At 30.7% G+C, this 14703-nt stretch overlaps 1 protein-coding gene across 1 annotated transcript; it reads left to right on the top strand.

The window, feature by feature from the left end:
• Window positions 1–12856: 12856 nt before the first annotated feature.
• On the top strand, window positions 12857–13810 carry LOC108779026 (uncharacterized). The gene has a single exon (XM_018546357.1). The coding sequence runs from the start codon at window positions 12857–12859 to the stop codon at window positions 13808–13810; it is 954 nt and encodes a 317-aa protein (XP_018401859.1).
• The last annotated feature ends 893 nt before the right edge of the window (window positions 13811–14703 follow it).

Raw genomic sequence — 14703 nt, 5'->3', positions numbered from 1 at the left:
AAAAATTTTTTTTTTTTTTTTTTTTTTTTTTCTTTCAGAAATATTTGTAGATAGTTTATAAATATCGTATATTAAATCCATTCCATTTTCCCTTGAAAATACATGTGGAACTTAATTTGTTTAATGATTCTCTCCATCTGAAATAGAAATGGTTCTTTTTTTTAAATAACATACATTTCCGCATAATGACTTTCTCCAGTCTGAGAGTAATCGTCGGAATCATATATAGATACGAATTTATAATGCATTTTTGTATATGATTTTTCTTTCAATGTTCATTTAGTAAATTTTGTTTTAACGTGCTATATATAGTTATACAGCTAAGAAATTAAGCACAAAAATTATATATATATATATATATATATATGTATAATTATATAAATTACGTGCAGTAAGAATTACTAAATTCTGATGAGAGAATAAGCCATTTATGGTCAAGCTGGATATTGAATGCTTCTATTATAATTTTCGTGTGAATTTATATACTACGTATGTAGATCCCTAAATGCGCGCTGAAAATTTTTCAGATTTACAACGCAAACTAATGAACTATCGTAATATTATCACGAGTTAAATTAACAATTTTTGATGCTCATTGCATCTTGGATCTTAATAATATTGAATGACATTAAAAATCTGTAAATAATTTTAATATATTGCGAAAAATATATTACCTCATTACTAAATTATTTCGCTTCCGTTGTGTAACCCGTTATAATTTTGACAAAAGTTAACAAATATAAATTAAAAATTAGCTGGTTCCTGTTTTCGCACGGTAATTAAAATTTCTAATTGCTTGATGAATGGGAAGTACAGTTCTATTATAAAATCGTAGAGCAGTCTCATTGTGTTAAAACTTAAAACTTTCTTGAGTAGCAGGAAAAAGAACGGAACAATCATAATTCAAAGAAAGAGAGATACATTTAGGGAGCGGTTACGTTTCAACGCTTGGATAATTCGATTATCCGGTATTTGGAAAGCGCGCGACCATCGTTTTAATTAACATCTCCGCGAGGGACGTCTCATCTCGTGATACGCGTTTCGTATTTACCGCTAGATTAAGCCCATCTACATGATACGGCGACGTGTGTCGAATAAATGTAAATAACGTCATGCCATCCGAGTTTCACGCGAGAAACCAAGTCATTCTGGCTTTTCCCGTAAATACAGCGGACTAGATTTTTCCAGATCTAGGATAGGTATGCAATCCATTACCGGAGATCGCGTTGTTGGTACATGTCGAAAGCTGTTACAAACGGCATATCGTCATTATTGCGTGTCGGAGAAACGTGTAAGTCGACTAAATGGATATTCTTTTACGTTTGATTTCCGCTTTAACGAATTGCTCGCGCACTATTACAAACATAAACATCTTCGGAATCTCTCGTTATATTGATTTTCATGCGTTTATGGAAAAATGATAGCCTTTAATGTTATAATAAAAGAAAAATAATGTGAAAAATATAAAACTATTAATTACTTAAATATTTCTAAGGAAATCGTTTTATGTTCCTACTATCTTTAGAGTATCCGTTATTACGAAGATTAGAAAGTCCTCGTGTAACTACAAAATACAACGACAAGAATCAATATTATTGTGATAATTTCTGGTTAGAAACTTTATTTACAACTTTAGAAAATTAGATTGTGCTTGCAGACGTGCAGTTTCTTGACAGACGTAAACGTACATACATGCGCGGGAGTGGTACTTTAAACGAATTAAACGGATTGCGGACGCAAATCTCGAAATACAAATCCTCGCAGTCGAAACTGATTTGCCAATCATCATTCATCATCATCTTGTTCGGATTTATCTTGTCAGATTTATATCTCTCTTTTGCTTTACGCGCACTGCCTTCATTCAAATTTAACGAACCAATGTGATGGCAGTTCGCTATTTTGCTACAAGTGTATGGTATTCTCGACAAAAATTTCACACGACGAATATATTCACTCCGTGAACTATAAACTTTATGACTAACACTGCTCTTACGGTTTTTGAGAAACTAAAGACCTTTTGCTCTAATTTTGTCCTAATTGTACAATAATTATCGTACATTTCATATGAATATTAAAAATTCTTAATAGAATCTTTAGTATTTATATTGCAATTTTGTCCTATAAATGTATCTTTTCCGACTGAAAAGATGCACTGAAAATGTGGAGAGAAATTAGTAAACTCCTATAGCGATCAGGACAGTGTTAGTTATAATACGTTTGGAACTTCCGAATTTGAAGTACTTTTGTACTTGTTATATTGATTAAATTTTGTATTTTTTATTTAAAATGTTTTAAATAATATTTTTATTAGATCAGTGCAAAAGTTCGTGTCCGATTTATCATTCAAAATTAATAATAAATCGGACACGAACGTTTGCACTGATCCAAAAAATGAAACAATGCGAGAAACAATGAAGAGATCGAAGCAATAGTCGTTATAGCCTCTATGTACGGTAGTATCCATTGACAAAGCGAGAATGCGAAGAAAGTCTGAGATCAAAGAGTCAAGTAAAAGATCGAAGATTTCATGATAATTAATGACGAGAAGAAAATTAGTTCTATCGAGTTAATAAGCCATGAATGAAGAAGTGTACCTATATGTTGATAATAATGCGAATCGTGTACCAATTCTATACAGTTAGTATAACGTATAAGTATACATTTTTTTAAATACGTAGCCCTACAAATAGTTTCTAAAGATGTTAAAGTATATGTAAGACTCAAAATAATTTTGTTATGTTTGTAAAAATTATAACAATTAATTCGGAATATGGTGTTCAATAAAGAATCGGAAAATCATGGCAATATATACAACGGATTATTTGTATTTAGAGAAAAGAAATAGGAAACGTGAAAATAATGTAAATCTTCTCGCGAGAAACAGTTATTTCTTATTGCTTTATCAAATAGCTTATATCATGATACAATGTAGGGAAGTGATAAAAAGAGATTTTTACTTTTCTTTAAAAAAAAAAAAATTAAACAATATTAAATTTTAAAGATCGTCAATGTAACAACATAATTAATATGAATACAAAGTTTATAACAGTCTAGCTGGATCTTAAGTTGCTTATATATAATTTCACGTGAATTTATATACTGATGTAGTCTTTCCAAACTGCGCGCCGAACAATTGTCGGTCTTGAAACGCAACTCTAATAAACTATCGCAGTACTGTCACGAATTAAATTGATTTAATTAAGAAAATTTAATAATTAATTGATGCTCTTTTGGCATCTTATATCGATGTTATAAACTATATTAAAATCTGAAAATAATAAATAATAATCTTATTACGAAAAATATTACCTCGGCCGGGAAGCGAACCCGGATCGCTTGCTTTACGCGCAAGTGTCCTAACCAATTAGACTACCGAGAAAGAGTTTAACATTAAGATTATCTATAGTAATTAAAACAAATCTCCTATTTAGGTTATTTATCAGGAAAGATCAGTACAGAACGTATCGCTAATGTTATATAATTACGAATTAATAGATATATGATAGATATATTTTACACATGTACACGCATACGTATATTTCAAATGAAGTTGACACACTTCTCGAAAGGAATTGTGAGCTGTTGAAAAACAGTGATATGAAAAAGATTCAGCGGATTAATGGATTCAAAACGATTCAACAACGGCTCGTATAAGCTTATGATCATTACGAGCGCTTCGATTTCGATTAAGAGCAAAAGTGTCATGAAGAGTGAAGATGCGTCAGCAAGAGTGAAGCGTCGAAAGAGGTGTGAACGAACGAAAGTGTGCCGTCCTATTTTAAAGGGGGGTGGGGAGGGCAGTTAGTTCCTTGGATTACGATGAGTCCAAGTGGCATGCTCGAGGTATGTTTGCCTCAGTGGGGGCAGCGACATAAGTACAGACGATCTTAAGAAAAGCTCTCATTCTGATAGAAGATCGCAAATCCACGGAAATCGGTAAACCTGTGCAACGTGTGATACAATTCCGTTCAGCTGTTCGCCGGCTGAAGGACGTGCGAATCGGAAAAGAGACGAATCAAGACGTTCGAATGTATTTTGGGGAGAACTGCATCCGCAAACGTAAAGAAGAGACGTTTGGGACCGAACTTGGCGTTATCCATCTTTTTCTGACTGCGAGGCTCTAATACGTGGTGAGTATACGTGTGAGTTTCTGTCACAATTTTTCGAATACAATAAGTTTTGAAGTATTTAATAATTGCACAGAAATTTTATGAAATTGAAATCACGCGGATATTAATCGAAATACGCTAGACAGATATACGCGATATATAAAGAATAATATAAATATATATATAAAGAAAAAATAAACCATGACTATCTAAATTCTTTGGAATGAAATCGTACATCTCTGAAAAAGAGTGGACATTGAACCAGTCTTAAAAAGGAGTGGCTTAATTTTCGATCTTTAAGAATAGTATAAGATTTACTCTAAAAAATTTTAGAGAGAAAAAATAAGATAAATAGGATTTAAACGAGAGCTCGCTGAAAGAAGAGTACCTTTAAACAATCTTGAACTAATTTAGATATATTTATTTATTTCTTACAAACATTGCGGCTTGTAAATTATTAATTGCTAAATTGACTAATGAAATTATTAATTATTAAAATATATCTATGTGTGTGTTACACCTACGAGCAGGCGATCAATCGATCAAATTCTAATCTCGATCGTAGCTATTTTGTTGTACATGAGTTTGGACTATGCAAATTTTAAGAGTCGAAAATTACTATCAGTGATCGATTATTCCCGTTGTTATCTCATTTTAACATTTCAATGGATCATGTAAAAAGAAGAAAATTTGATCAAGAGTGTACAAATTAATCACTAGTTTACATATAAAACTTTAAAGTTTTTATTATATGTATATTGTACTATCAATCTTTGTATTTTTATCGTGATTAAAGATCTTTATCGGTGCGATACCACCCACGCGATTATTCGTGTACAAAAGTTAGTAGAATCACGTACGACCTTTCGCAGGTGATCGCCATACTTGCATCATGTCGATCACGATCTTTATCGCCGTTCCATCGATTGGTATTCTTGCAATGTCGATTTATCCGGACAGCTAGTCAAGCATGGGAAAAGCACGAAAAGAATTCTTTTGATTTAGATTAACTTGATGATCAACATCGTCATGACACGCACCGTTCGTGAATAATAATGTGACAAAACTGCTTCTTCTCGTTGTTATTTTACTGTCATTTAACTAACGATTAATTATACGTACATCATCGTGTATTTTCAAATTGCTTTTCTCAAATTTGATTTGTGATTTATATTATATTTTAAGTTGCAAGTCCATATGTATGACCAATTTGTCAATTGTTTGAATGAATATCGACTGATAAAATTATTTTCAATTTTATTTTGGCCTGTTGTATTCCGCATGACTAGTTTATCTCGTATACATTCTCATAAAATTATTTTACTAAATTATTCCTCGGCAATTTTCTCTGCTTCTTTCTTTACAAATCGTCGTTTTTCAAAATGCAGAAAAACAATGCAAAAGCTTATTTTTATTTAAATATTGCTTATTTATACGAGTTTAATTGTCTACTCGTGAGGCAGATCATAAAAACCGCTCATATAGGACGATTTTCGCATTTACTAGCAGTATAACAAGCGGTCCGGATTAGAGTTCTCTAAATTTCACTTCTTAACTCTGTTCCAAATGTAAATAACTGCGCTTGTAATAAATGATCAATTTCTTGCGGTAAAGAGTCAATGGTAGCGGCATCCCAAAGGAAGGAAGCTATTCGTGTTTAGAATCTTACTTTACTGTGCGCAACATCTGGAAAACGAGATGTAGATTATCTCGCGATTTATGTACTCTCGAAATTCGACTCGGCCATTATCAAGAACCAACCATTTCTACACGAAAATAATTTAATCCAACCTGATTAACGAAGGAGGATAATGTTTCAATTATTTACATTATAAAATAATATCAATTAGAATTACTTGCGTCAAACAAACAATTTTTGATGTGTATATATACAATATATATATAATGCAAATATTTGCTTTATATACAACGATGTGTTTTCAGAATTCTTCCATGAATATTAATAAGGATTAAAAACACGATGAGAATTTTTTGATAGCAAAACATGAAGATAAATTGTATTGATTTTTAAATTGTGTTATTTTGTGCAGCATTCGTAAAATTGGAATCTACAATAGTAAGATGCGATCATTGAACTTTAATAAGATCTTTATACAGCATTACACAATCAAGAAATATTAATTATTCTGTATAAGATACAAAATTAAACAATTTCTTAAAAGTACAAATTTTCCGCCAATTTGTATTTGCGTCATCGATCAAATAGGATTTTTTTACAGATACAGCACTTTGAATGCGTTGTTTTTTCTCAAGTTAGACAATTACGTTCTGACAAATTGTCGACATTCAAGAGAGAAATGAGAAAATATATTAAAGAAATACATACATACACATGGATTTTGAATAAGTTATCGCAATTTTAAATTGATATAATAAACTATTAATGTTAAAAGAGACGAGATTAATAATTAATTAATAAAGGTAAACAATAAATCATTTGATATTATGAGCTGTAAATAATTTTATATAATAACGTAAATATTAATAGATCTCTGAAGCACTTTGTTTCCATTTTAGTTTATCTCATTTAAAGGTTCACGGCAGTAATTTCAATCAGATAATGTACTGTATGCCCATATACTGTAAATTCAAATGATGTCTGTAAATGCTGTATTTTGATATAAATATATGCGAATAATTATTTAATGTCGCTATATATATATATATATAATCTAAATTCTTGAATAATTCTATCTTTAAAAACGACATATTTAGATAAGACATGCACTGTATACAAACATCTTGCTCTATTTAGATTAATCGATTCGTGCATCAGATCGTTTACAAAAATATGTTACTGCTTCGTGTTATTAATATTTTGTCCATTCTTACAAATTTTTTAATGTAGTTTCTCTCTCTCTCTCTTTCTCTGTCTCTACACATTGGAAATATATTAGTAAATATGAGCATCACGGATTATAACCTTCTGATTGTACAGTAAGTACGTACACAGTAACACTTTTTTAATAAAATTTTTCAAATGGATAATGTAAGAATAATATGCAGAATAATCATTATTCGAAATAGAATGTATACATTAAATTAATTTATACCACAAAAAATTGGATTATTCCAAGTTTAGAGAATCTCAGGTCAATAGTTCTAAGGGACAATTGGCACTTATGGAACCGTTATATTATATGTCAAAATAATTTATGCAACTACAAAAGTTATTCCAAGTTGGAAAAGACACATTTTTAGGATCCGAGTCCGGATTACGACGTCGTGGTACGCTCACGTTCTCATTATATCGTGAAATTACTTGCAGATCGAGCTGCTAAACTCCGAAATTAACACTCGGACACTATCGGCGTGCGGACAATCGGCATTCCTCAAATCCGAGATTCCTGCGATTCGCGGTAACAATTGCGGACAGCGTCGGACGAATAGTACGGATTCGCTTGTACCTGATTGCAATCTTGAAAGGAAGCACCTACAGTCTCACAGAGTCCTTCGTCGTCTGCCGCTGTAATTACCAGAGAGAGCCTTGTAAAGTTGCTGAAAGCCACGTGCGATTCGAACAGCTATTTTAAATAGGCAATATATAGTATATCCTTTGTTTTTTTTTTTACTTACAAAAGGTGCAAATATTACCGTGTGAGAATTTTCGTTTTGCGATAATTGGGTGAATATTTACAGAATACTGCATTATATTATATATGTATATATCAAATAATATTTATCAAACGTCAAAATGAAAACTGCATCGTTAAATTTTATAATAATGATTAATTATAAATGTTTTGGTTAATTGATTTATATGTATAAAGACCAATGTGGAGATACGCATTATGTAGAATATTGAGAATTTATTGCAAAATGAAAACTCTTTCTTCAATAGCCTATGAATCATCGTACATGCTTCCGCGCTACATCCTGCGAAATTCCACGTATACGCTATATCGCGCTAAAATCAGTAGCGTAAAATTGGATGATTAAAGAAGCAGCGAATAAGAACGAGTATCTCGTGATAGCTATCTTTTCTTCTTACGTGTTTTATGTTAAAAAAACGATACACATCAATGACGATTTAGCCAAATGCCAGTTAAATAGAATCACAACACTATTGACTCGGTCATTCTCATTGTCAATTATCTTTATTTAAATAATACATTTTTTTTATTTTAGGCATAATTTCGGATGTTTCAGAAATATGATAGTCATTTGTATTTGAGCTTCTCAGTGCTATTTATTCGGCATTTCTCTATAGTTTGTATAACAAATAATTAAAAAAAAGAAGAAAGAGTAAGCTACGTACGTTATTTTCACCGGATAACATATGTATAGCATCTTCCTTTGCTCAGAAATGATGAAAAAAATAGCCCCATTTCTACTTCGCGAAGTATAGGTGCGATTAATATGCAATTATTCGGATCAACAATGAGATCGCCAGTCAATACTAACTTTTTGAGACTCTCCCCTTTGAAATTGAAGATTACCCGTATAAAAAGAGCAATCTATTTTATCAAGAAATATGAGATATGATGATATAATTATGTAGAAATGTGACTATAGGATATAGTATCATTTAATGATTATCGTCATTAATGTATTGGCGAACGGAGTGGTAGTTTCACTCGTTTCACGAGCTAATTTTGGGTGGCTACGTTCTATCGCAGTAAACCATATGTACGCGTCGTTAATCATTGGACGTTGACGGAAAAAACTATAAACTTTTTTTATTTCACGAATATCATAGATGATTATTTGCGAAAGATTACAGCAAAAATCGCTACATAGTGTAAATATATGTATATACATTTTATATATATATATATATAGTATATGTATATATAAATGTATATTATGTATGTAGGTATAATATAATTCAAAGTTTTCAAAAAAACTGGATTTCAGAATTTATTATTGAATTTTCGAGAAAACAAATGAGATATAAAAAAGACAGTATACATATAATAGAAAGCGATAAGTGTTTTCCTGTTTATTTTCACGCTAAATTATGATATTATTACACAAACTGAAGTATCTTCAATTATTCCGTTTGCTGCAGGTAGTGACTTCCCAATTAATGTCTTCCTTCCTACTTCTGTTAACTGTTGCATGTTTTTTTTTTTTAACATACCTATCAGTCTTTTATTTTCAAAAACTAAAATTAGGAAATTTTTTAATTGAAATAATATTCGAAGAAAAGGTAATAAAATGAAAATAGATATATAACTCATCAGAATAATTTTTATATTTTCCAAATTAATTTTCATAAAATTTGGTGGAAACTTTCTACAAATAAATGTATAAAAGTGTTCATAAGAAATCTATTTATAATATAATTATGCAAAAAAATTACACAAGATTTGATTTAAATTCGGACATTACTACCACGGTAGTTTGTACTTCACACTTAAATATTAATTTATATTTTGTATGCGCTACCATTATGTATGTAACTTTTATATTTTAATCAATTTTCTTTGTACTCTGAAGAGGAGCTCAGGTCGAAACATACACGCTTCATTATTCATTTCAAATAAATTTTATATAAAAAAACACATACTAATAATCTGTGTCGGCTCATATTGACATTTTATTAATTTTCTTGGATTTATTCATCTGAGTTTATCTTGTTTTTTTATAATTATGCAAATTACAAAGAAATGTTGGATATATTAAGAGTAGTATATTTAAAGAGAGAGGGAGATAATGCTAAAAAACAATTTTACATATATCTGTTTCACATATACATGCGTACGCATATATTCATGCGTTTTGTAAAACTGCGCGAACGTTTACAATACTCGTTTCGCATCACGTATGCTACACAAGAGAAATAATACATTACCATGTAATGCTCATAGTGACACATACCGGTGCTTTGTTTCAAAGAATAACGGTACGTACGTGCACGTACAATGCGAAATACCAGAAATGAAAAAAATTAGTATACATTACGTACTGTGTTGAATTCAGCTCTGGCTACTTTAATTTTATCTGTATTACATATCTATTTGTATGGTATATCTATCGGAAAAATATCGAAGCAGAAGAATCCATAAATAATTTGAAAGCAGCATATATGTTGTTTAAATTAATATACTGTGTTTTAATTAATATGTCAATATATGTAAATTAAGTGTACTATAAACATGATCTGATTTCAAATAAAACTAAACTTTGGTTATATATCAAATAGAAAAAAAATGATATTTATATAGAAACAATGCGGAATACAATATTCGATATAATATTATTAAGATATCTATTTTAGCATATATATTGTAGTGAGACTTACAAGTCGATGAAATTCCTTCAATAGAAATCATAACGATTACTTATACATCCATAATAAACGATCGAGCATTCTTTAATTTCTACAAACGAAATCAACAGTCATGATATGTAATAGACCGTTAGACAAATATTTCTTATATCTATTTAGTACATCGTGGTTTATTTTAGCAATAATTACAGATAGTAAATTAATTTTACTGTCAATTTTGTTTTTATTTTTTTAAACAAACGCCACAAACTAAAATAATGATAAGATAGGGTCATATAGTTAAAAATATACAAATACATATGTATATATTTATATTTTACATTTTTTGTATCAGACAAATATCAATTGATGATAAAATAGGCTACCTTTATTGTTATTTATTGATAATATTGATAAAATTGTAGAAAAAAATTATTATTAAAAAAAATAAATCTATGTTTTTATTTTTATCTGTAAATATAATTTCTATAATCTAATTAGATATTTGTGTTGATAATCAAAAAGTTGTATATTATCTGTAGTCGATCGAAAAGTATCTATAGTCGATAATACGTGTGTGTGTGTGTGTGTGTGGATATTCTTCAATTATATCCAAACTTCATTGAGTAAGTGGCAGAGATGGTAGAATCTATTGATATTATGTATAATATAATGTATGTAGAATTGATGTTTTCACTCTCCAATGTTCTGCTAACACAGTATCTGGAGAATATAGACATGTACATTTTTTTATTGTTCGTACAAATACCTCTAATTATCATAATTTGTAGTTTATAAAATGTAATGATTATTTATACTATATAATTTATTATTAGATTATAAGTAAATATTTACGATATTATTGATATTGTCGTATATTACTGCAAATGTGCTGATATTTTTCGTAAAATTATCATTATTAATATTATATTAATCAAACACAAATTGAAGTAAAATAAAAACGTTCTTTTAAATAAAAATTGAATATTGTAGGTGAATGCATATCTATAAAAAATCAAAATAATATATTTTATCATTTTACGTTATGACTGTGTAAATTTTGACAGTTACGAGAACTTTTATAAGATTGTCAGTCTTTAATAATATCTTGTCAATATTATTAATATATAAGTTAATTTAAGTTTTTAATTAATATAAGAAACTTTTATTAAAATAAATCGAATTATGTAGATAAAAAGAGAAGTAGCCGACTGCTAAAAGTTAATGAGCATGTAATGATGGAGCTATTAAGCTGCATGGTAAACATTTTATTGAAAGACTTTCATCAAATATTATTTTACACTTGTATTAATATTGCATTGTAACATAGCTGATAAAAATGCTGTCATTTTCTTCAAATCACATTGATAAGTGAACAGAAATGATTCAAAGCATTAATTAAATTGAATGAAAATAAAAGATAAGCAAGAGGAAATGAAAAGAAAAAGAGAGAAAAATTCTGATAATAATTATTAAAGTTAGGACATTGCATTATATTTGGAAAATTATTTATATATCAAATAAAACATTAACATTTAGTAATAGAATATCTACGTAATACACAAGTCACATATAAAAGATATGAATATTTAAAATATATCTAAAAAATCAAATGCTTGCCTTTAAAGCTATCGGTAGTATTGTAGAAAGAAGCGACGTTGTCTTACGATTAGTTAGAAATATCGAAGGACAAATGCGAATGGGTCAATTTCTGCGCGCTCTGTTAGTCGACCTTCTGCAAGGTCCTCCAATGAGCACGAGAGGACTTTGCGGCTGGAATGCGTGACTCGACGATTTTATAACCCGCTTTCAATTACCCTTCTTGGTGCTCCTCTTTCGTTCGCCTCGCGCCATTGCTGCAGAACGAGAAGAAGAGGGAAATACCGCAACGCGAGCAAAAGGCATGAAACGTCCAAATGCCGCGTTGCGCAGCGACGCGATGCGTCGCACTGCGTTTGTATTCTTATACCTCCTTTCTTGCCCGCCTACTCTTTTTCTTACTCACGGGGACGTGATTTATTCGACATCAGATAAACACATACAATCTTGCACACAGTCAGGAATACGATTCGATAATGGTGTGCGTAGCTAGACAGGAAACGCGTCTAAGGACATCCACCCCAACGAGCAAACAATTCGTTTTGGCTCGTTTGCTCTTTCTCTCTCTCTCTCTCTTCCTCTTTGCTGAATTCGAAACGATGTGTCTATGAGACATCAAACAATTAACTTTCTACAAACGCAAATTTCTACTCACGGAAATAAAATAACTTTCATTTTTAAATTTGAGTTGTAATAATTATTTTATTATCTTAACATTAATTATAGAATAATATTAATTAATTATTATTATTAAAATAAATAATCTTAACGAAATAACATGTTATTATAATGTTAGAGTGTTGAATATTCAATATATTAATAATTTCTTTACAAAAATTAATTAATTGATCTTTTTTCCCAATAGGATTACAATATTACAAAAACACATTTATCCCTTTTCAGACCCCACACGATGGTGCTGGTCCTGTTGATACTTATAATCGGATTTGCGGCAGCAAATCCTTTTCCAAATACATCGAACAACCGATTAGTCCCTCAAGTCCAAAAAGTGCTTTCGCTTTCCACGGAGAATCATTTGGATAGAATAGACGACAGCTCAGATCAAATAAATGAAACGGTAGAAAATACGAATGAAACTGCTCTATTAATTCCGAAGCACACGATCCATTTCAAAGTTTCCGAGTCGAAGACAAGTGAAAATGAGAAAAATGAGAAAAGGACACAAGCACGGAAACATAAAGCTTTATTTGTAGATTATCCTCTGTTATCGCGTATCATACATTATCCAAGGGTGTCTGCGTATAAAATCGGTTACAACGACGATTCAGAGTTGACAGCCAACGATAGATCATCGGACGAGTCTAAGAGATACCAGGATCAAGAGAGTGATATCTTTTATATCCGACTTCCGCCTATTCCATACATGTTTGTACCCGGTCTCGGATACATCTCGCAACCACCCACATACTCAAGCGCTTCCTTGAAGCCCCAGATACCCCTTGTTCCTCAACTAGTCCAGCTACATCACGTGAGACCTGTGCGACCTCAACCAGCCTCTCAACAGACCGTTAATTCCTTCATCAAATTGCCTATAGACTTCATAAGCAACGGCAAGCCCACCTCCGTTTACCAATGGCAAAGGAAACCTGGCAAGAAGCCAACCGACAGTCCAATCACGAACCTGGACAACCTGTCAGCCGACTTCGTGAACAACGGTAAGCCGACCTCTATTTATCAATGGCAAGCGAATCTCAGGCCGGTAAAGAGGCCGGATGATTCGCTTAATAGTCTTGATATGGGACCTTACACCTTTAATGGCAAACTAACCAACGTGTACTTGCTTGAATCGAATGACTCCACCACAATGCATCAGTCCATTCGACAGTCCAATTATGTGCATAAATAAATTTAATTTAATATGATCATGCCAATTATTCAAAATCGGAAGCAATCACGGTACAGAGGAACATTAGGCAGACGATAACGCGAGTGACAATTTTACTACTACAGACGTTCATTGAAACTATTTTTTAAATAATATAATTGTATCTCTATAAATAGCATAGATTCGCGCGAAAATTAAATAATTTTAAAGTATATAAAAGATTATATATCATTTAAAATTTAAACTATTTAAAGATATTGTTTTAATTTGTGTACATTATTGAACGTTTATAATATTTATTGGTCTGTGCAATATTCATCAATTTGTAAATATGTGAAATATATGTACAAATGATGTTAAGAATAAGGATATCACTTAGCCGTAATGGCAAAGTAAAAAGCTGCATATTTCCTACACTTCGTCCTTTACAAACAAATATTGACTTGGGATATGGGTTTGGTCAGATTGTCTGGACTATATCCTGTCTGGTTACAAACATGCTCAATTCATTCAGATTAGGCGTATAAGGGGATTCAATATCTGCAAGATTATTTCGATGTGCACTGTGATTTTGCCATTCCATCTAAAACATTATGTACTTATACATATATGTATACGCGCGTATAATGTGTATGCGTGTATCATATGTACAGTTTTATATGAATATATATATATTTTTTTATTTATTATATAACAATAAATTATTGTTTCAATTTTCTAATAATACATATATGTGTATATATATTATATTATTTGTTATACTTATTTCGACGGTGATAAAACATTCTATAATTTGAAAGATGGGAAAGACGTCAATAGTGTAATGTAATAATAATGTTTATTATATTCGGTAAATACAAAAGCATTATAATTAATGCCTTAATTAATTAATGACTTTACAAAAATATATTTAT

The sequence above is a fragment of the Cyphomyrmex costatus genome, unplaced genomic scaffold (genome assembly GCF_001594065.2).
Source record: "Cyphomyrmex costatus isolate MS0001 unplaced genomic scaffold, Ccosl1.0 scaffold55, whole genome shotgun sequence".
Taxonomy (NCBI): domain Eukaryota; kingdom Metazoa; phylum Arthropoda; class Insecta; order Hymenoptera; family Formicidae; genus Cyphomyrmex; species Cyphomyrmex costatus.
This window is presented reverse-complemented; position numbering and strand designations above follow the sequence as displayed.

What these genes read in the sequence shown, in the direction of transcription:
- LOC108779026 (XM_018546357.1), top strand. Translation starts at nt 12,857, where the DNA reads ATGGTGCTGGTCCTGTTGATACTTATAATCGGATTTGCGGCAGCAAAT.